General features: G+C 48.0%; 1 protein-coding gene across 2 annotated transcripts in view; it reads right to left on the bottom strand.

Moving 5' to 3' along the window:
- AHCYL2 (adenosylhomocysteinase like 2) overlaps positions 1–21,860 on the bottom strand; it is a 160,024-nt gene extending 138,164 nt beyond the window's left edge. Inside the window, exon 1 of one of the 2 annotated variants that reach the window (XM_019487654.2) lies at positions 21,502–21,860. In XM_019487654.2, the coding sequence (XP_019343199.2) occupies positions 21,502–21,831 (330 nt within the window). In that variant the 5' untranslated portion in view covers positions 21,832–21,860. The remainder of the gene's footprint in view (positions 1–21,501) is intronic. The other variant, XM_019487652.2, reaches the window with a different exon arrangement.
- Positions 21,861–24,078: the final 2,218 nt, after the last annotated feature.

Below are 24,078 nucleotides of genomic sequence, written 5' to 3'. Positions count from 1 at the left end.
TTGCTTCCATTTGGATAGGCACATTTGGTGCCCATTCGCAGGCCCTTTCTTAGTCACGCTCTCCAGGGAGGTACAGGGCTCACCCTCCAAACGCTTCTCTTGTACCCCTGTTATATGCGCAGCAGATCTATGCATGCTTAGGCAACAGACTTCCTGTTCTCTGATGCTACTTGCCCCAAGCTTCCCTGTGGAAAGGCAGCCTGGGCTCCCGAAGAGCTCAGTCCTTTAACTTCCCAGTCCCAACTGCTTCAGAACATGTCTGAATAAGAGCAGGTACATGAACTAAAGTAACAGAAATGAAGAGTTATTATGGCTTCTCCTACAGCCCAGCTCCTTGGATTCCACCATGTAGATAGTGGGGCTTGTTATATTTGCAAGAAGGTATGCAGAAATCACACTGTCCCCTTCCTCCAAATACCACCAGTCTCTCCTTCCTCTCAGGATCCAGCTACAAATTGCCAGTATCTGAAGGCACCCCACAGACCGAGCCCAGCATCCCTCTACTTCCTGCTGGTTTATCAGCCTTGTCTCTTCATACAGCCCAGCAACTACTATTATGATAGTCTTCTCTCCTGCTCCGCTAGGTGAAACCACTTTTTTGGATTTCCCCAACTCCACTGCACTGCAAATCTTACATTAAACTATAACTTTATTCTGCTGCCTATTTACATTTGCAAAATTTAGTAAAAAAATAAATGAATCGAGTTTGGTGTACAGGGTGTAGGAAAGATGCAACACAAAAAACAAAACTCTATTATGTAAAGTTTTCATTCTAGGAATTTAGGTTTCTTCCCTGTCCCTCACTACACCTCTGGGTCTACCACCAGCGATCATCCTGGGGAAGGATCATCTGTATATATAGTACAGACTCTTGTCCCCTCATTTTGGGTGAAAAAATATGGGTACTTTTGGTAATCCAATCTGACAACACTATCCTTCCAGAAACTTGCTCAAACAAAACTGTCATTACTAAGATTAAGATGACCAAAATACAGGTCCCTTAAAATGGGAATATTAGCACGGATGCCACTTGCCAACTTCTGAGCCAGAGAAACTGAAGCCAGCAGGTACAAGGCAATCCAGGATCATGGTGCACAATGAAAGGTGGGACCCAGCAAGGACCAGGCGTCCAGACAGATGTAGAACCAGGACTTCTAAAAATGAAATCTGTTAACTCAGGTAGGGTAAAAACCTCTCACTCCCTGCTGTTCCTTTGTGCATTTAGATTAGTCGCTCTTCTGTGGAGGGGTAAAAGACTTGCCCAAATGGCATATACTGCCCACTGAGGGAGGGGAAAAAGTGAACTGATTACATAAAGCAGCAACAAATGTAGGAAGTGAATTGAAAAGATCTTTCAGAATTAAAGAAACACTTAAGACTTGTACAACAATAGGTAAAGAATTCAGACAGAAGGCAAGTACCATTCCATAAGTGTCCGGCTACAAATTTGCCTTCTGTCTGAATTCTTTACCTACTGTTCTGCAAGTCTCAAGTGTTTCTTCAATTCTAAAAGATCTTTTTGTGCAATCAATAGACGTGGTTTATACGTAGTCATGCACACGCTACATGTACTAGTAGACACGTACTAGCTCCATTTTGGGCCTCGGGTTTATTCCAATCTGATTCCTCTGTTCTGCATTCCCACACCCCTAGTGGCAATGGATATCTACAGAAAAAAAAAAAAGAGCCACATCTACCTCCCACCCCCTCCCCAAAATGAAAATGCTGAGCCTTGCTGTCAGTTCTGTCTGTTCTTACTTTCACAAAAAGAACAGAGTTTGGGAGAAACAGACTGAAACAAGGAAATCGGCTCTCTGTGTAGCTTGGTCTACCACTAATTAAGATGTCCAGCTCTGCCCTGCCTTGGGATACTGAAGATACACATGCACGTGAGCAGAGTCACGATTTCTCACAAAATCCCTGAACGGCTGAGAAGTGATGGAGGGATGCAGATCCAGCTTTGTGCTGCAACAGTATTGGTCCTCAAGAATAGGAATGGCAGAGAAAGGGAAGGGAGATAACAGTTTCGTATTTAACGGAGAAAAAGGCAGTCACAAAAATCATTTCAGCTCCATAGGAAACAGGCACAAAAGCTGGCTGGCAAGGCAGAAAGCTCACAAAAGGCACGAAAAAATGAGGAGAGTCGCCCTCGGCACCGGGGTATTAAATAGCTTACATAACATGGTGCTGCTGCTGCAAAGGATACAAATGAATGCAGCAAAAGCACACACATGGACACACACAGCCTTACTTCCCAAGGAGGCCTATTTTAATTATAATGGTTGCCACGGTTACTTTAATTTCATCATAGCTCCAAGTAGTCTCGCAACTGAAACCTCCTCACCACTAATCAGGAATCTTGTATAACATTAGCACTGAATAACCCAATTTGGACAAACTTAAAAGCTTGGTTTATTATGGAGGATGTTGAGGAAAATAAGATACCATTTTGTCTGGGGAAATGCTGCTGCTCCATGCTGCTCTTCCTATGAGTTTTGTTTTACTCTTGTCCGTATCAAAGCAGTCAGCTACAACCCAGTCCAAACCACATCAGAATCAAAGTAGGTAAAATAGTATTTAGACACTGTTTTAGCTTTTTTTTTCCCCTCGACGTTTTTAAATAAGGGGGGGGGGGGGGTGCAATGAAGCAGTATAAAAACTGCTGATCTATAGCATAACTTCTTTGGCAAAAGTCTCAGGAAAAATATCCCTATAATTTATACACAGTTGTTAGTAGGTCTGAACTCACAGGAGACAGGGACAAGGAGACTCCCAGGATCCAGAATAGTGTATTCCTTAGCTTCACAGTTCGACAAAGCTCAGTCAAAGGGGAGAGAAATCAACTTAATGGACTGTGCATATTTCTCAGTGCACCCCAAAATAAGCAACTTTGCATGGCTATGACAGCAATTAAGTTGAGGACACGTTCTCTGTTGTAGATGTCCTGCACTTTAGGGCACGTGTCCAGGGAGAGGGAGAACAGACAAAGGATTTCCCCCCTTCATACACACGCACTCAAATACGTGATCAAAGCAGGTTGCCCAGGAAGGGGAGCTTAATTTCTGCCACTAATCTAGACAATTCTAGGACATCAGCAGCAAAGACACACCAATATGAATTTGTCCCTGCTCAATTTAAGCTACCAAGTTTCTCTCTCCTTTTTGTGTGATTCGCACTCACTTTCTCTTAGCTGTTTTCTCTCTCCTGAGCCCCGCTCGTGGCAGTCTCTCCAAATACTACTGTGATCCTTTCTCTATCTAGATTTGTAATACTGCACCTTTACCCTGCCTCCACTGGTCACTTGTGATCGTTCGGGGCCAAGTAAATTGCCTCTGAAATGATCCAATCCTCTACTGGCATTTAGCCCAAGGAACCAGCCTTCTTCTGGCAGTGCTGCTTTTATCTCCAGGTGTGTGCTAAAACAAAAAAAGGAAGCAAAGCTGGTTATCTGCCTGATTCCTCCTTCACCCAACACAATGCATGAGCTACTCCTGCACAGATCCTTTCTCGAGGAGCACCAGACTGAAACAGATCTGACCTGGGAAAGCATCTCCATCATAGGGATGTCGAGGGAATTATATTTCCCAAACCCTGGATGCCTCAGCAGCAGCACAGGATTGTCCCTATTAAGGGCCAAAAGGAACTGCTAAAAATCAATCCTACTGGTGTCAGCCTTGCTCCTTGATAGCCTCTTGATAGCTCCAGGACAGTTTCTTGATAAGTGTTACATGATCCATCTCCAAATTTAAAGAGGTGTGTACGGACAACAAGCTAAATTGCTACCTGGTTTATAAATAGCCCAGCTAAAGACAGGAGTAGCTTCAATACTCCTTTTAATGCACAAGATGAGCCGGAGAACAGTCAATAACAAGTAACCAGCACAGCCCTTAACTAACCAAAGTTTGGTACCCTTAACAGTCAGGTAGATTATGCTCCATTCCCAAAGGGCTTGTTGCACAGTTAATCCCTGCCCGCTGAAATGCCAATGTTTTCAGAAAGATTAAGCCGTTTTACACAAAAATCTTAGTCTCAGAATTATTTTCTAGTTGGGCTGGCTACAAACCTTGCTGCATGGACTGAGAACCAGGTCGCTGACCTAGTTGATAAATAAAAGCACAGAGGCTAAAGGGAGGAGAGCCACCGGCATCTGTGTTGAGCAGATATGATCTTGTTTAGATGAATTAATGGATTTAGGGGAATGAAAACAGCTTACCAATGGAAAATGCAGATAATGCTAATTTGACATGAGTTATCAACACCAGCAAGGCCAGAGAAAGTATACCAGAGGGAATGAGCCTAGGCCTGGCAGGGAGAAAGGACTCTACTCTAAGAGGGTTTCTCCCCCTGCTCTCTAGTAGCCATGATTTTGGTACAGAACTCCAAATGATGAGGCTCATATGAAAGTAGGGCTGGACAGGACCTCTCAAGGTCACCTAGTCCAGCCCCCTGCTCAAGGCAGGATCATAAACACACTGAAGGGCAGGGAGCGAATTCAGGCAGATTTGGACAGACTGGGGAAGTGGGCACATCAGAATAGGATGCAATTCAACAAGGATAAATGCAAGGTGCTGCACCTGGAGAGAAAGAGTCTCCAACACACCTATACACTGGGGGGGTACCACTCTGAGTACCACAACAGTGGAAAGGGATCTCGGAGTCCTGGTTGACACAAAAACGAACATGAGTCGCCAGTGTGACGAGGTAATAAGTAAGGCTAACTGCACTCTGCCTTGCATCAGCAAGAGCATCACGACCAGGGCCATGGAAGTGGTAATTCCCCTCTATGCGGCATTGGTGAGGCCGCAGATGGAGTAGTGCGTCCAGTTTTGGGTGCCGCACTTCAAGAGGGATGGGGATAACCTTGAGAGGGTTCAGAGAAGGGCTGCTCGTATGGTTGAGGGCCTGCAGGTAAGACCTTATGAAGACAGACTGAGGATCTTCAGCCACCGCAAGAGAAGGCTGAGAGATGATCTTGTGGCTGCCTACAAACTCATCGGGGGGCCAGCAGGGAATAGGGAACACACTGTTTACCAGGGCACCCCTCGGGGTTACCAGAAATAATGGCCACAAACTGAAGGAGAATAGATTTAGATTGGACATAAGGAATGAATTCTTTATGGTAAGGGTTGCCAAAATATGGAATGGGCTTCCAAGGGAGGTGGTGCTTTCCCCTACCCTGGAGGTGTTTAAGAGGAGATTAGACAGGCATCTGGCTGGGGTTACTTAACCCAAGCGCTCTTTCCTGCCTGGAGCAGGGGGTCAGACCCGATGATCTACCAGGTCCCTTCTAACTCTAGAAATCTATAAATCGATGAATCCCTGACTAAATCTATGAATCCCTGACTAAACCATCCCAGCCAAGGGTCTGTCCAACCTGATTTTGAAAATTTCCAGGGGTGGAGAGTCCACATCTTCTCCAGGTGCCTGTTCCAATGGTTGACTGTCCTCAGAGTCAGAAAGTTCCTCCTAATCTGATCCAACCTAAATTTCTCCTGCTGCAGATTGAAGCCAATGCTCCTAGTCCTGTCTCCTAGAGTCACCAAGAAGAGCCCATCTCCATCCTCTCTGTCATTGCCCTTCAGGTATTTGAACTGATAGCAAATTCCCTATCAGGCTTCTCTTCTCCAAACGAAACAGCTCCAGATCTTCCAGTCTTTCCTCACAAATCATGCTTCCCAGGCCTCTAATTATTTTTGTCACACTCTGCTGGACTCTTTCCAATCTGTCCCCATCCCTTCTGGGGTGCGAGGCCCAAAACTGGACAGAGTACTCCAGGTGAGGCTTCACCAGTGCCCAAGTGAGTGCTGAATATGCTGTCTCTGCTGCGCTCTCATCTCAGGGTGTCCAAATACCTTACAAAGCGACACATTCAGCAAAAGCCCCGGGTGCTTTGGCATTCTGTCACTTTTTCCATTCCTATTTATTTAGTTGCTTAGTTATTGTTCTCTCTTATTCCTTCCCCCTCCCCATGTGAATTATTGTAAAGAAGCCCTGGTTAACATAAAAAAAACTAAGGTGGGAATATGAATCTGGGATTTAAGTCCGAAATGGGGAGACCCACAGTTTCATTCAAGGGACTAATGTCCTTCCGCATCAGTGTCTGCAAACCCACGCTGTAAAACAGGGGTGGGCCAACCTGTGGCAGGCAGCACAGGGGCAGACACGGCAAGGAGCAGAAAACAGAGCAGCGGCTCAGGCACAGGAAGGGGATCAGAGTGGCATTTTGCGAGGATGTGGTGCTTAATTTGTGGCATGCCTGCCAAACAGGTTGGCCCCCACTGCTGCAAGGTATCCCAGCTATAAGCTGCAGTTCTCCTAGCATGCGTCTTCATGGTGGCAGGCTTGAGCACCTCATCCATCAGAGCACGAAGAAAAGACTACTGGGGCACCAGTACAAGCAGAGGAAGCGGTCAATTATTTCACAAACCCCAAGAGTCAAATTAGTGCTTTGTTATTTGATACCAGGGATTTCAAGCTCTGAGGTAGTGTCTAGAATGAGTCTGAGTTCCAACATGTTCTTGACATATAAGCAGCTACCTGCATTATATCTGAACTTGAGAGGGAAAGGAAGGGCTATGCCGAAAGTTGTGCTTTTAGTACCTTGCATATTATGACCAAATGCTAAAAACAAGTGGACACCAATTGCTGGCTGGTGCTCAGAGCGTTTGTCTCCAGCCCTAGCCATTCCAGTTGCTGAACATGTGCATTGGACAGCTGGCTCTTTGCGCACTGATACAGGACTTTTCTTAGCATTGCCAGAGTGCTTGAGCCCCGTACTGGCTGCCATACAGACACGACACAGCATTTAAAAGGCTGCCTCCAACAGCTTCCCCTTCCCCAATTAAGCTCCCCTTCCTGTGCAGCCTGCTTTGATCGCTTATTTGAGCATGTGTATATGAAGGGGGAAATCCTTTATTCTCAGGTATAAAACAAAGAGAAAGGACAGATATGGAGGGATGAGGGAAATACAAGAAAACCATGGGACAAAGCGGGTCAACACAGAAGCGAGAGGTCTCAGGGATCAGAAGCCTAACCACTGTCAAGTGTGGCTTCGGGGTTTTGCAGGTCTCATGGTCAAGGTGAAATGGGCAAGTCAATTTGGAGATACTTGGGAGGCTTTTCTTCTTAGTATGAGAGAATCATGGGAGAGAACTTGCTTGAAAATCTACAAAATGATCAATGGAGGCTGGCACCATCGGCCAAGTGAAGGCAGGATCCAACTTCAGTAACAACTGAGGGGGGGATCTGGGCAAATACAGAGTCTATGAAAGTAATCCTTGTAGTGGCATCCTGGATGGGCATGAACAGGGTGAGACTGTATGTGTCTAGGTCAAAAGGACCCCGAGTCAGAGAGAGAACGAAAGGAATCAATGAGAGCTTGGATGAGAGTTTTAGCTGCTGGGGTGGATGGGAAAGACCATACCTTAGGTTATGCAGAATGAATCTGCAAAATGTGCATAGAGCCTGCAGGCAACCTTGATAGGTCCTGGTAGAAGATCAGTCCCAAGCAACACACATCTCCTGTAACAACAGCTACTGAAGAGAAAGACACTCCCTTACAAACAGTTTGGTGGGACTGCTGGGAGTGAGACCTAAGGTTCAAGATGCATCATCAGTTAGGGCAGGCCAACATTCATTCCTTCCCTCCTACCTCTACTGGAGTGCCACAGAAAATGGATTAGGTCCACTTTACAGCTCTGATAAATAGATTAGTCACTTGAGTCACCACTAGCTCCTACGTGAGATTCGAAAATTACATCATAAATCATCCAGCAACCCCGGCATCCAAGAAACACAGATGCACCATGAGTCTTTCCTTCCTGACATCATTGCTCCCCTCCCCATTTGGATTTTAACAATTAAACACCCCCTCACATGTGCAGAAGCAAAAAAACTAAGAGCGGGATTAAATATCAGTTATAATGTACTGTCTTAAATTCCTGTCATTGTAAGGTCAGCTTGACTCAGACGGTAAAAGCCAGGCTCAAAAGCCTACACAATACAGCATTAAAAGCCCTCAGTTCACAGATTGTCAGTGCACAGGCAGACATTGTAAGCAGCAAAGCACTCAAAGCCCCAGCTCCCAAAAAGAAAGCCGATGGATGTAATTCAAGTGCCACCGGGGTTAAAAATGAAACCCAGGAGCCAGCAGCTCTAGAAGACCAAGTTCCAGAAAACAGATGTTATTATAGCCTACCTGTAGGGTTGATTTGCTGGATTTTTCTCTTGTCTCGTGGCTCATTTAAAACCCACAAGTACAACGGAAGAACAGAAGCACCACTGAACCTCTCTTTGAACAAAAAAATCAGCCAAGGAGACGGCAAATTGACAAGGTGGCTATAGCAAATGTCACTGAAGTCCTGTGAACGTCTCACTTTCTCATTATGCACAACACATGGCAAGGTTAAGTATCTACCTTGTGGACTACAGGGCATGAAATAAGCTGCCAGTTCACTAGCTAAGCACTTCCTGACTCTCAGTCTGTCATTTGGACTTGCCAAGTGGCTGCTCATACTCCAAAACCTGATTTTACAACAATAAGGAATCCATTTGGCATTTTTGAAAGAGTCCTCCCTTGCCTTCTGGCCTTTGCACTGGGTTCAACACCTCTAGCACCAATTACTGACCCAAAAGATCCACAGGAAAATTTGAACACGAAAGCAAGTGCACGAGAGACCTTTGTGCTCACATACAGGAATGCAAAGCATTTGCCAATATTCATTACAGCGTGAATTCCTGTTTTTGCTAAATGTCCCTGCCATCCAGCCCTCAAATCAATACACAACCTGTATGCCTAGAAAGTAGCAAAATGTACTTTGGCGGCTGAACAAAAACATGCCCTGAAAGAGAAGCAGAAATTGTAATGAAGCTAGGTTACCAAAAATGGTTTCAGGTAACTCCCGACTCCTCTACCTGAACCGAGTTTTGGGGACTGATGGTAGAAGGGGCAGGTCATCCCAGGTTCTTGAAACTTTTTACAATACATCATTTGTGATTTCATTTTACAGCTGGTAAAACAGGTGCCAAACCTATGCCAAGAAGGTTCTTTGGGTAAATCTGATATCTTTTATTAGACTTTTTGAGTTGGTCTAATAAAAGATATCAAATTTACTCAAAGACCCTTATCTGCCTATGTCCTTAGACCAACATGGCTACAACCTGCACCCCTGAAACCTATGCCAAGAAAGTTGAAGCAAACTTTCCTATTTCCATAAGCAATAGGGCTTTACAACCCACAACAGCAAGTTAGTCCCCTGACAGACAAAGGAAAACGTTCCCTGAAAACAGGCGCTAACATGACTTGCTGCAGCAAGTAGTTTCCGTAAGCTAATGGGCCCTTGAGTCGTTAAGTCTCATGGGAAGAGCTCCCTTCACGTATTTCTCACACAACACTGGGATTAAAGTATCGCCACTTCCCCCTATGAACTGAAGCAAAAGAACCTAGTGTATTCTGACTGTCAGAGAAACCAATGTTCCCACCGCTGCTCTTTATCTTCATCTATTTGGGGTTTTTTTGAGTAAACTCAGAGAAACCTGCCAGCTTCTCAGCTCTGGGGATTGAAGTTCTCGGCTTGCCAACACCAAATTTTCCTTTGGCATCTTGCACAAGGCATAAAAACAAATAACCAATGCCTATAAACCCTATGACCAGGCTTTTTAGTCGGGATGAAAAACTCCAGGGTTTCCAACGCCACACCCTCTGCAACTCAGAAAGGGAAACACGTGATAGCATGCATTGTCGCATCAACTTCCTGTACAATTAAAACACACAAAAACAACATTAGTAAAGTATTAAGGCTGCAAGGTCAAGCACTCAGAAGTTAGGCAATACCAGATTTCAAGTTGCCTGGGGAATCTGAACTTGAACCCCTCGACTGTCTGTGTTATAACTGTCTACTTGATGTTGTCTTTTTCTGCAGAACAGACAACGCTCTTGGAAGAGTATCAAGGCTGGGCAGCGATGGCTGGTCTCTGCAGATTTCCTGCTTCCTTTGATGGAGGTGGTGGAAGGTGTTCAGGGACTAATACAGAGGCTGTAGGAAATAGAAGAACTGTTATATGGTTTAGGGAGGCTGAAGAGTTAGATTCTCTTCCTGCCTCTGCCAGATTGTATGCGATGCTACGCAAGATGCTTAAAAGCAGCTTTCCCCAGGTGGCCACTTACCACAGGGCCTGGCTTGAGAGCAGGAAGTCGAATGGCACAAGGGCTGAGATGCAAGTCACTGGGAGCTGTGCTCTATCACACAAGGTATCCTGGGAAAAAACAGACCTTGGGCATGTCAATGGGCCACACCAATGAGTTGATCCTTGCCCTTAAATCTCTCTTTGCACCCGTCGCTCATCTCTAACATTGTGATCACACCACTTGGTTTCAAAAGGTACTGGGTAAATAAATTAGTATTTGTAAAGCACTCACGGATGTTTTCAGCACACACTATATATAGTGCCCGAGGAACCGAATAACCCTGCATTCACTACAAGGTTTGAACTGCGTGCAGGAAATAAAGCACAGAGCAGCATGCTTGCTTGTAGGTGCTAAAAGCCAACTCCCACCCTGTCCCAAGCCTTTTCCAGAGGTTAATCTCTTGGAAGAGATGGAAGTTGCCTTGTCTCGCCCGGCCTTCCCACAGTCTCTGTTTTTGTAGCCTAAATATCAGACTGCCGCTATCAGCCAGAAAATGGTAGTGTGAAATGGACACAATGAGTTTCAGTCCTGCCCAAAACCCCAAAGAAAGCAAGGCCAGTTAAAACTTTTGACCTCCTGCAGCTTGGCAAAAGTGGGCCGGCCGTGTCTGCAGACCCGCACTTGACTAAAGTTCACGCTTTAGCCTTTATAAAAGGCTAAAGATTTTTTTTGCCTTTTATGAACACTTCCATTCTGCTGGCAGTGGGTTTAACACAGATTGAGGGCACAGAAATGCTGAGACTCAAAAATCTTGGGTTTCATAGATGCTAGGGTCGGAAGGGATCGATCATCGAGTCCGACCCCCTGCATAGGCAGGAAAGAGTGCTGGGTCTAGATGACCCCAGCTAGATGCCTATCTAACCTCCTCTTGAAGACCCCCAGGGTAGGGGAGAGCACCACCTCCCTTGGGAGCCCGTTCCACACCTTGGCCACTTGAACAGTGAAAAAGTTCTTCCTAATGTCCAATCGAAATCTGCTCTCTGCTAGCTTGTGGCCATTATTTCTTGTAACCCCCGGGGGCGCCTTGGTGAATAAAACCTCACCAATTCCCTTCTGTGCCCCTGCGATGAACTTATAGGCAGCCACAAGGTCGCCTCTCAACCTTTTCTTGCCGAGGCTGAAAAGGTCCAGGTGCCCCAGTCTCTCCTCCTAGGGCTTGTCCTGCAAGCCCTTAACCATACGAGTGGCCCTTTTCTGGACCCTCTCCAGGTTATCCACATCTCTCTTGAAGTGCGGCGCCCAAAATTGCACGCAGTACTCCAACTGCGGTCTGACCAGCGCCCGATAGAGGGGAAGTATCACCTCCTTGGATCTATTCATCATGCATCTGCTGATGCACAATAAAGTGCCATTAGCTTTTCTGATGGCTTCGTCACACTGTCGACTCATGTTCATCTTGGAGTCCACTAGGACTCCCAGATCCCTTTCCGTTTCCGTGCCCCTAAGCAGGTCATTCCCTAGGCTGTAGGTGTGCTGGACATTTTTCCTCCCTAGGTGCAGCACTTTGCATTTCTCCTTGTTGAACTGCATCCTGTTGTTTTCTGCCCACTTGTCCAACCTGCCCAGGTCTGCCTGCAGCTGTTCCCTGCCCTCCAGCGTGTCCACTTCTCCCCATAGCTTTGTGTCATCTGCAAACTTGGACAAAGTACACTTCACTCCCTCGTCCAAGTCACTGATGAAGACATTGACAAGTATCGGTCCCAGGATACTGGGTTTCGACCAGATTAGGGAAAACGACACACCCCAAAACCCACAATAAAGCAGATTTCTGGGGCCCCATCCTGCATCGCCAGCCAGCAGACAGTGCCCCATTCAGCCTAATGACTCTCCCCTCACCATCCTCTGTGACTCTTTTCAGGAAAAGCTATAAGCTTTGAGTTAACCACCTCAACTGGATGCATTTCTCAAGCTACCAAAGCATCCTCAAAACACGGTCCTGTCTCATGAGTCATTCCCTTAACTCATGACTTTCCTTTTGCCACCTCCACATAGGCCTAGGAGAGTCCTGGCCCCTGAACTTCCCTTCACCTGCATCACGCAGCAACATGACACTGCTGAGAATCCACTTCTGCTACAACCTTTTTCCAGCACCGTGTCTCTCCATAGTGCTGCAGGGCCTCCCTGGGGTGTCAGCACTCCCAACTCGAGCATATGTATAATGCTCGCCTTCCCGCGCAGAGAGATGCACGTGACCATGTCATTCTATCATCCAGCAATTCCCAGGGCTCCACATGCATTTTGGCAGTCGGATCTCAATTGCTCTTGGTTACGAAGCCCTCTGTGGAGTTGCACCAGCCTCTACTCGGCTTCTTGTAAAACTAACTTCATCTCTGGGCCTGCAAATACCTTGGCTTTTGCTGGGAAAGAGCTCTCTCCTTTCCAACCCCAGCTGCCTGAAACAACTTACTTTGCAACTGTGACTTCAATGTGGATTCTGCAGAAGTTTACAGGTAGCAAGCTGGACCCATCAGAAAAATTATGACTTTCTGATCAACTTGCGACTTAACTTCCATTACTTGAGCACATGAGAAGAGTGCATTTGAGCAGGAGTGCAGAACAAGAGAGGTTCTGTTCTGGAAATTAGAAGTTTCAAAACCATGCCTACCATGCCAACGTTGTCATTATAATCAGCACGTTTGGCTGCAAAAGACTTTTAACCACTTGTGTACCACATCGCTCTGAAGTCTGACCAGTTAGATACAGCTGCAGAGCTTTTGGCGTGCAGGATATCCAAGTGCAAGCTACAAGAGGACAACATGGCGAACAGCTGCCCTCATGTTTAATACCAAGATGAGAAACCTTGGAGGCTACCGGTCCCTGCATGCAATGCTCTGCTGCGAGATGAACAGCCAAGATCCTTTCTCTGCTGGGCTCCGATTTCCACAGGCTGTACTTCCATAATGTAACAAAAGACAGCTGCAATTTATTCTTGCACGCACGTGGCTCCTGAACTCTTTGCCAATGCACTGTTTCATCTGATACCATTTGTACAGCCCAATGAGCATCAAAGGACAAAAAACCCCAAAATATGTGTTTCTTATACACCCCACAGATCCATGAGAGCAATGTAGTCTACTAATAAAGAAAGAAAAGTGCAGCTCTAACCTGTTGCTTCAGGGTCTTTGACAGAGATAGTCAATTGAGTTATAACAGCAAGCATCCCCAAATGAGATTTGGTTTCGGAAGTCTTTAACCTAACAGCATTCACACATTTTGAGAACTGCTTGAGGAAATCTAATCGGAGACTCCTCCGTCTTATTTCTGACTCTCCCCACTAGACAGCACCAAACTGGCCTCCAAAAACTCAGAGAGTCTTCAACGCAACTCAATAAAGGCACAGTGAATGCAGCGTTTGGTAAGTTTGATGTTGGCTCCCTTCACAGTCCTTAATGACATCTGCTAACAGGCGGGAACAGAATTTCTATACAGCTTCAGGGTATAAGTCAGAAAAATTAGAGCTTATTGAACCTTTACTCTTTTTTTTTATATCACTGCCATCAACTGCTCCATCTTTATCTCAATAACGCGACTGCTAACAGGGGCTGGGATGGCTCTCAGGGCTATGACTGTGACAAACCCAGCCCGGGCTAGTAGCAACCGCTATCTAAAGGGCATCCAGAGATGTAAAGTACTCAGTTCACCCTGTCTACCCATGCACTGGAGTAGAGTACTCATGGCTAAAACTTTTCAATGACAAAAGGGGCACCTAATGACCCTATAGATGCCATCACAGCAAAGAACCGCCATCAGAGATGGCTCTTGTAGCTCAGGGTCAAGGCATGTTTGGGGCAAGCTTGCAGTGTGGATGCCTATGGCTCTTCGTGCTACAGGTGAGAGAGGGCTACAGGTGAGAGACAGACTGGGCACTTGTTCTCCCACACTTTGATTCCCCTTATTTCCCTTATTCTTGGATCTAGTGTGCTTTAGATCATCACCATGATCACCACCCACAGCAGATGAGCAGTCTCCAGTCCATATACAGTAAGACCGGACCTTACTACACAGACTGCCTCTCTTCCATTTTGAGGTGAGGTTTTATTTCTTCCCCTCATCCTTTCTAATACAGTCACCAGTTCTCAGTTTTGATCCACTTGTTCATATCTCAGCTCCCGAAGAGAGAATTCATCTCTAGCTCCACAATCACTTTCAGAGACAGCATTAACACAGCAGCTCTGTCAAATCACTGGCTCTTCTTTCACCTTACTTGTTGGCCTCCAGCTTGAATCTACAGGCCAGTTTCTTATTTAATGTCTTCAAGACTAACATCTTCCTTTTGAATATAACCACCTTTAATCCTGATGCCATGCATGTCTTCTTTTTCCTCCTCTACATGCACTCACAGGTTAAACTCGGGTCTCTCCAGTATCATTTATCACCTTAACTTTACACCCAAAGCTCCAAATTGAAACGTCCTGAGCCACCAGCTCTCTTTCTCCCTCTCATCTGCAAGTCCTGCATTGCTACCTTCAGAGCAATGCCACCATTGAAATGTTTATGTATGCTTGGTCCAACCATCTTGCTCTCAATTTCAGGAGCTACTAAATGTTGTAGCAACACATGCACTGGCCTTCAGCCTACTAAAAATCACAAAAATGCCCTCCTAGTTGAACTAGTGATAGCCTGCAACAAGTCCCCATCATACACGCTGCGTTTCACTTCAAATAAATCCACTCTTCCTGTCTTTGCTACCCACTTGCCAGTCATCTTTGTCTTGTGCTGTTAAAAAGTCACTCACTCTCATTCACAATGCCACCTCTCTCCCCTCCAAACCACCTAACTCATGTCTTCCTTTCTTGCCCCTTTCCTTTTATTTGACGCAGGACATAAAATTATTTGACAACTGATAAACTGCGGATACTCAAAAGACAACTTAAAGGTCAAATACAATTTCCAAGTCCCTGTTACTACCCACAGCCCATCCCTGAGCTACTGGGTGATAACTAAACCAAATCAACTGCAAACTCTAAACCGCAGATAAAGCAAAACAACAGAGTTTATACTTCTCTGACAAGGAAGAGAAAAAGATAATAGTTTAACATTTCTGCTTACTTTGGCACAAGTTACAAATGGCTTCAAATTCCTGGAAAACTGCTAATCGGTCACTAAAAAATAAAATAAAATGATCACAGGGTTCAGGCACTTTTGCTCATAGCCCATTACCTCATTCCTGCACTGATCTAACATCTGAATGCTTTTCTATTTCACTAGTTTTTTCTTCTCCGCACATCCCTTTTCCCTTTCTGTCTGGGAGACTCTCAGTACCCCAGGCTACCGTATTGGTCTTTCTACTAAGCTCTGAATGCGTCACACCCAAGACGCTATCTAAAAATAAACTGTGCGCATGCTGAGGGAGATGGACCCAAGTGTATTATACAGCAATGAAAGATTATTGCCTCCAAAGGTAAGATCGTACTAACTAGCATACAAATCACACTCATTATGAGCAGCACTAGGGAATTCAGCCTCAGGGGAAACGTTTATTACCCTGGTGTAACCGATCACTATGGATTAGAACAAAATCGAGCAAATGCCAAATACGGGTGCACAGTCAGAAATCTGGAGAAGGATGTGGACTGCTGTATAACAGCAACCATAAACGTGGCAAAAACATTGCACCAAGCGACTGGGTTTAAGGTGAAAAGGCAGCACTTTGACTCGTCCATGCAATAAAATGGAAGTCAAGGTCAGAATCATCGTTTAGACAAGCCACATGAGAGTCATTTATAATCTTAGCCAAACGAAATGCCCAATTGCAGCTCACCAGTCAGGTGATGTGCCAGTCTAGCGAGCACCAGACATTTATCCTGACTGAATCACGTTGCTGAGGATTTTGAGTCAGGGTTGCACTCGGATGAGCGACGTGACTAGGAGATGCACCCAGTTACCGTACAGACCTGAGCCCTGTGTTGTCAGCTCCGTGCCCACTTAGTTTACAGACAAACCCCGCAGCTTGTACTGCCATCAGTACTGCAGAGGCGGTCGAGCTGTGGAAGAGCAAGCTGTGCTCTATTCTGTTCGGCTTAATGAATCAACAGGATTGCCAGCTCAGTTCCGATTCCAGAACCTTTATTTTGATAATGTGAAGCAGCAGAAAGAACACAGCTTGACATTCGCAGAGCAAGCTGTGCTTTCAGCGCTGACGGTTAGAAAAAAGTAACCTTTCTATTTGTTAACTGAGCAAATGCATTATTAATAATAAAACTTTGTGCCTTTCATCTGGAGATCTCAGTGTGGCTTACAAGCGTTTAATAAGCCTTATGTGCGAGACAAGTGCAATGCACGTCTGTGCAAGCCATGAGGACAGACTCATTTCATAGAGAAAAAGAGGCACAAGAGTTGCAGGTGCAAAATGAGCTGGGAGTCCTAACTTGCACTTTGCTGCTGGCACCGACAGATCACATCGTAGGCACCAACATCCGTTTCCCGATTCTTAATAACCTGATTTATGGACGACAGCCTTAAGCCTGATCCATAAAGTGCTGAACATTCAGCCTCAGCTGAAGTCAATGGGAGCTCACCTAACCAGCGAACTGCAACTGCACAGTGAAATTTGTTAAGACTACAAGCAATTCTTGTGACTCGTCCTAATGATTTTGACCTCTATTCAGTACCTCTGACTGTCAGCTGCAAAGTGTCTCAGACCAAATGCTTCAGAGCAGAAGCCCTACAATAAGTGGTTCCTTTGAAAAGCCTGGGCTGGGCCATACAGGCTGCTTCCAAGATTTCATAGATTTCATAGACATTAGGGCTGGAAGGGACCTCGGAAGATCATCAAGTCCAGCCCCCTGCCCAAAGAGCAGGAAGTCAGCTGGGGTCATAGGATCCCAGCAAGATAAGCATCCAGTTTCATCTTGAAGGTGTTCAGTGTAAGTGCTTGAACCACCTCCGGTGGCAGGCTGTTCCAGACCTTGGGGGCTCGGACAGGAAAGAAATTCTTCCTTATGTCCAGCCTGAAACGATCTTGAAGTAGTTTGTGACCATTCGACCTCGTCATCCCTTGGGGCGCTCTGGTGAACAAACGTTCCCCCAGATACTGGTGGTCACCCCTGATAAACTTGTAGGTGGCCACCAGATCACCCCTGAGCCTGCGCTTTTCCAGGCTAAAGAGCCCCAGGGCTCTCAGCCTGTCATCATAGGGTCTGCTTGCCTGACCTCCGATCATGCGCGTGGCTCTTCTCTGCACTCTCTCAAGCTTCTCCACATCCTTTTTGAATTGTGGAGCCCAAAACTGGACACAGTACTCCAGCTGCGGCCTCACTAAGGCCGAGTACAGGGGGAGAATGATGTCCCGGGATTTGCCTGAGAAGCATCTATGGATGCAAGCCAGTGTTTTGGTCGCTTTACTAGCGACCATCTAGATGTCAGAGATGGGGGCTATAACAGTTGTCTAAACCAGGAGCGGGCAAAATGGCAGATCTGGCCAGTAGCTGGACTTGATTTCCCAGCAGCCCCTGCTCACAAGGCTCCTGGCCAGTCCCGTGACACCGCGGGGCTGCAGGACCAGGGCTCTGCCTCATGCTGTCATGTATGTCCCTGTGCTCTCAGGGTCTCCATGGAGCCCAGTCAGGAGCTGCATGGGCAGGGTGCACAGCTGGGCAGGGAGCTGCTCTGGGGCCAGGATCTTGGAGCGGTGACAGTGTGGCGCTGTGGCAGAGCTACTAAAGCATCCACGGGGGCATGCGGGCAGCGCTTTGTGGCTCTGCCCTGCACTGTCACCACCCTGAGATCCCGGGGTCTCCCCAACCACGCCTGTCTCGCTCCCAGCAACAGCCCTTTCCCTGTCCCCCGACCGTGTGCCCTGCCCACACGGGTCCCCACCATGGGGTGTGGGGCAAATGGGCCAGGGTCCCTGGGCAGTAGGGCTGGGTCCGGCAGCAGCAGTCAGGAGCTGCTGAAAAATGGAGTCCATTGCAGGCCCAATCTGGCCCGCAAGCCAGACTTTGCCAACCCCTTGTCTAGAACAAGTTCAAGGACAAATCTTAAAGCTTCAGGTATGAAAAAAGAGTATTTAACTTGGTTATTGATACTTCCATGAATGGCACAAGTACCAACACAATTAAAATTAAACACGTATATAGGTGTCTGCAGAACCAGAGCCTAAGCATTCACTGTGCCATTTTTTTCTATTGACCAGCTATTACAAGCGTATCAATAAACTGGCGTGACTGTGCACAATCATTAACATTCATCAGTCTGGGTACAAAACCTTGACTCTTATCTAATGAAAAAATTAATTGGTGCCCACCCACCGGATGATAGGCGCAGGGAGAATTTAGCAAGACTGAATGGATACGCATACGCGTAACAGGTCTAAACGAAGAGAGTAATCAAGTAAAAGCAGAGCCCTGATTAATTGAAACAAACTCTGAGGTCACCTCCACAGATGAAAAACACAGAGTTTAAGTATATGCAATTTAATGCATGTTTAGACATCCACCAGGAATCCTGAAATGCTTAATGTGTTAGCAAAATAAGACTTAAGCTCCCCTTTAGGGTTGACATGACCTGCTAAGAGAAGTAGTTTGTACATGTTCTTTCACAACATCTGATGAAGTGAGCTTCAGCCCACGAAAGCTTGTGTTGAGAGCCAGACAGGGATTTAATAGCAGCCTTCAACTGCCTGCAGGGTGGTTCAAAAGAGGATGGAGCTGGACTGTTCTCAGTGGCGGCAGATGACAGGACAAGGAGTAATGGGCTCAAGTTGCAGCAAGGGAAGTTGAGGTTAGATATTCGGAAGAATTTTCTCACCAGGAGGGTGGTGAAACACCCAGACAGGTTACCCAGAAAGGTTGGTGGAAGCTCCATCCTTGGAGGTTTTCAAAACCTGGCTAGACAAAGCTTTGGCTGGGATGATCTACTTGGGGATGGTCTTGATTTGAGTGGGTGGTTGGACCAGATGTGACCTCCTGAGGTCCCTTCTAACCCTCATTTTCTATGATAGTAAGTTGGTGTATATACTCCCCCCTCCCCACCCCCCCAACAAAAGCTTGTGTTGAGAGAGAGATAGTAGGCTGGTGTAAACACACGCACACTCCCCACCCCACCTACTTTGGTTAGTGATAAACTGGAAATCTACCCTGCCTTCTACTTGACCTGTTCACACACTAGAAGTACAGCTTACTTCATCCATCCTAGGATTTCGACATGCATTCACTAAGACATTTACAACAGTTTCCCTCTCTAGCCTTCCAATCAAGACAAGCCTGGAAAGTCTTAAAACCACAGGAATTTTACATTTATTATTCTACACTGCCTTACAAGGGGTACGCATTTGCTTTTATATTTATTGCTGTACCACGCAAGCCCTGGATAGCTTGCGCACAGGCAATTTTTCAGGTGCTGGTTTCATAACAATTAAAAAAAAAACAAAACACCTGTTCTTAAATCTACTGTTTCTTCTCTCAGGGCAGTGAGGAAAGTAATCCTGGATTTGTCAACCTGGTAAAATGAACCTTTTGGGCACAGGAACAAAGCACAAGCTGAACTCACTGGAAAGCAGCAGCATCATCGAGCAGAAGGAACAGCATGTTCTACCAGACACCCGCGTTCGACACAACTCGCTTCCAATAACAACCGCACAGACTGACAGTCCCCAACACTAGGCAATGGGGACAGACTGGGGGGGATTAGCAGCTCCTCGGGCATAATCTGTGCTCCGACCGCAGCTCCCCCAAAGCTCAGCGCCGTTTGCTCTTGCATCAGGCCCTGTCGAGTGAGGCTAGAGGGAAAAAGGCAGAGCCCTTTACAATGATCCCTGTAGCATCCCTCACCACCCACAGCAGTCCTCCTGCTCCTGATGCATTTAGAGAGTCTAAATATGCCATCGCTTTGTGGCAGGACTGACCTGCCACTATGCCCATCCTGTTATCAACCAAGTCATGGTTTCAGGAAGAGAGTATGTAGAAAGACGAGTGTCCTTTTAATGATGGACTCCCAAGGAGGGGACGGAGAAGAAAAAGGCGACCTTGCTTTCTAACAGAGCTGACCACTACAGAAGGCGATAGGGTGGGACATCAAACAACAGATCCCGGACTCTCGTCTGCGGGTGGGAGGATCTCGGGGAGGCATGCAGAGGACTCCCTGGGTTTGAAATTAGGAGCCTCACCCAAGATCACTCTCCAAGGACGGGCGAGTGCACCAGCTTCTTCTGGTCCTTCCACAGACTTATCTGGCGGGACAGGCTGCAAGCAAGGGCTCTCCAGCTGGGACCTCTCTCCCACAGAAAAAGAGATTTTTGGACCAAATCAAGTCCACGTCCTAACAGGGCGCGTGGCTGAGCTATAAGCCCCTGCACAGATCCGCTTGGGAGGCAGCAGGCCGGTCCTCACACACGGTGGTGACCCGCAGCACTGGAGGGGACACACACACAGCACTGACGGACAGACACCCCTGGGGCTCCCCAAGACGCCCCACATGCCAGGGCAACCCCCAGACCCTCACCCACGAGAGCAGCTTCTGACTGGGGGGGGGGGGGGGTCTCCACCTGAGCGACCCCCGCTCTGTGGAGCCACCCTCCCTCCTCCCCAGAGTGGGTCCCACCCTGAGGGGCAGAGCCTGGGACATGGACAGGGCCCCCATCACTGCTGGGGGGGCACCCATGAGGAGAACAGCCCCCCTCTCCCCAGGGAACCCCAAATTGTGCAGAATGGGGACCCCTCACCCCAGGGGGGACCCCAAATTGTGCAGAATGGGGACCCCTCACCCCAGGGGACCCCAAATTACACTGAATGGGGACCCCTCACCCCTGGGGGACCCCAAATTGTGCAGAATAGGGAGCCCTCACCCCTGGGGGACCCCAAATTGTGCAGAATAGGGAGCCCTCACCCCGGGGGGCCCCAAATTGTATTGAATGGGGAGCCTTCACCCCTGGGGGACCCCAAATTGTGCAGAATGGGGACCCCTCACCATGGGGGGGCCCCAAATTGTATTGAATGGGGAGCCCTGACCCCGAGGGGGCCCCAAATTGTATTGAATGGGGAGCCCTCACCCCTGGGGGACCCCAAATTGTGCAGAATGGGGAGCCCTCACCCCAGGGGGACCCCAAATTGTGCAGAATGGGGAGCCCTCACCCCAGGGGGACCCCAAATTGTGCAGAATGGGGAGCCCTCACCCCAGGGGGACCCCAAATTGTGCAGAATGGGGAGCCCTCACCCCAGGGGGACCCCAAATTGTGCAGAATGGGGAGCCCTCACCTCGGGGGGGCCACAAATTGTGCGGAATGGGGACCCCTCACCCCTGGGGGACCCCACATTGTATTGAATGGGGAGCCCTCACCCCGGGGGACCCCCTGCCCTGCCCCACGTGGGGCTCCCTACCTTCTTGACGGTGCGGGGCGCCTCGGTGACGGTGCCGTCGGGGCTGACGAGCGCCTCGCCCGCGCCCCCCGCGCCGTCGCGCTGCCGGAGCTGCGGGTCGCTGCGCTTCATGGCGGAGGGCGGCGGCGGCGGCGGCGGGTCGGCGGGCAGGCAGGACAGCCCGGCGCCCGCGGGCTCCATGGGGCCGCCCAGCTCCTTCAGCTCCACGGCCGGCGCCGCCACCTGCACCGACATCGCCGCGGCCGGCTCGGCTCCCTCACGGCGCGGCACGGCGCGGCGCGGCCCCCCCTCGCCGGCCACCGTCGCCGCCGCCGCTGCCGCGCGGGGCATGACGGGACCTGGAGTCCGCCGAGCCCGGCGCCGCCGCCGCCACCGCCGCGGCCACTATGGCTCCCGGCGTGCCCCGCGCACTCCCGGAAGCGCCCGCCGCGGGGGCCGCTGGGGCTTGGAGTCCGCGCAGCTCTGGGGGGGGGGCTCCACGTGCGGCGGCGCTGTATTGCCACCCTCATGCGTCGCGCACCATGAATCACAGCGCAAGGGCGTCAAGTGCACCAAAAGCAATCAGCACGCCCGGCAGAGGTGATGTCCTTGATTAGACCAACTCCATTCTTGCAATATATAAATAAATAAAATTAAATAAAATAAAATAATAAAATAATTGCGAGGTTTCGGACACAAACACCCTTCACACTCGTGGCAGAGGCAATCTTTTATTAGATCAACTTGATTTTTGCAACAAAAATAAAATAAAATAAAATAATGGCAAGGTTTCGGATGCAAACACCCTTCAAATGGCATTGGAGAAAAGATTGTACAAGTTCTGCCAGGGAGAAAGGAAGGTTCATATTTCATAGGAGTTAAAGGTGTTTGGAACAGTTCGTTTTACTAGGCTCGGATTAGTCTGTTGATCTTGAAATTGTTTGGTGCCATAGGCAAACAAGGTGTTTTGGGGGGTGTAACAGGGAACCCTAGCCCTGTTACCAGAAAGCAGGTTGATTCTTTTAAGATCAGGGCTTTCAGGGCACAGCGCGTTGGTAAGGTAGGGGCTAAAAGTCGAGCCCAGCCAGCTTGTCAGGTGATGGGAAGCGAGCAGGCCAGGACTATAAAAACCCTGGGCTGGACAGTAGTTGGGGTCCTGGCAGCCAAAGGAGAAGGAGTGTGTGTGAGTGCTAGGGGAGTGGTTGGTCTAAAGACTGAAGGAACTACTGAGGAACCCGGAGAAGCAGCTGCAACCCCAGAGGAAGGACAGTAGCTGACAGCGGGGAGCAGAAGCATGACCTCTGAGTAAATATAAGCTGGTGTGTTGCCTTTTTTGGTTGTATTTTTTTGGCGGAGGTTATAGCCTGTGGACAGACTGTTTATGGGTTTTTTTTAATAACACTGGTGGTTTGGTGAGGCTAGTGGGGAAGAAGGAGGCCTCATTGGGACCTCACTACACTGTGGGGGCCTGGTGCCCGTGTGGGTGCAGGATCTGGGGTGTACTGACCCCTGTGCTAGAGAAGGTGCAGTATTTGGGGTACATAGGCCCTGGTGCCAGTGTGGGTGCAGGATTTTGGGGGGTACAGACCCTGGCACCAGAGGGTGCAATCCTAAAAGGCTGGGGTGGTCTCATGCCCCTGAGGTACAGTTTTGTCTTTTTGGTTTTTGTGGACTGGGACGGCGTGGGTTTGGGGCCGTTCCCTGGCCTTGAACCTCCAGCCCCCTTGCTGTTGGTCAGGCCTCTGGGCTAGGGAGGTTGGACTCCAGACTGGAGCAGAAAGGAGGGCCTCAAGACAAGGAAAAGGGCTAGAGCCTCAGTCGAACCCTGTTTGGTGGGTTTAGATGGGGAGGCCTAGCTAGAGAGGCTAGAGGTCGAGGCCTGTGGAGGTGGGCCCCAGCATATGAAATATAATAGGCAGTCTCAGCTTACAAGAACATCAATATAACAATTTTCCATCAAGACGTGGCAGGCGAGTAGAGAGCGGGACACAAGAAACCTTAAAGGGGACTCCAAGGGCGCCCCACATAGGGCGTGGATAACAGGCAAGATGGCTCGGGGGAAGGAAACCTGTTACAGGGGGTAAATCCAATATTTTTTATTAAACCAAAGAGTTGGAAAAAATCTTTGCAAACTTTCAGGCACAAAGGCCCTTCATCCAGCATCAGAGAAAAGATTGTACAAGTTCTCCTGGGTAGAAATGAAAGCTCTGGAAAAGTTCCCATGGGTACAAATGAAAGTTCATATTTTATAGGTTCATATTTCATAGCAGTTATGATAAAAATCTGTTTGGAACAGTTCATTTTATGCAGGTTAGGCTCAAAGAAAAGTGGGATTAGTCTGTTGACCTCACAGTGGTTTGGTGCAGATGCAGTTCTTTGGGTAAATCTGGTATCTCTTATTAAACCAACTGAAAGAGCTGGGAAAATTCTTCTTAACAAGCTTTCAGGCACAAACACCCTTCATCAGGCGAAGGGGGAAAAATTGTAAAAGTTCTCCTGGGTAGAAATGAAAGTTCATATTTCATAGGAGAGTTAAAGGTGTGATAAAATCTCCCGTTTGGTTGTAGCCATGTCAGTCTAAGGACATAGGCAAAGTTC

The sequence above is a fragment of the Alligator mississippiensis genome, chromosome 4 (assembly GCF_030867095.1).
Source record: "Alligator mississippiensis isolate rAllMis1 chromosome 4, rAllMis1, whole genome shotgun sequence".
Lineage (NCBI taxonomy): Eukaryota > Metazoa > Chordata > Crocodylia > Alligatoridae > Alligator > Alligator mississippiensis.
This window is presented reverse-complemented; position numbering and strand designations above follow the sequence as displayed.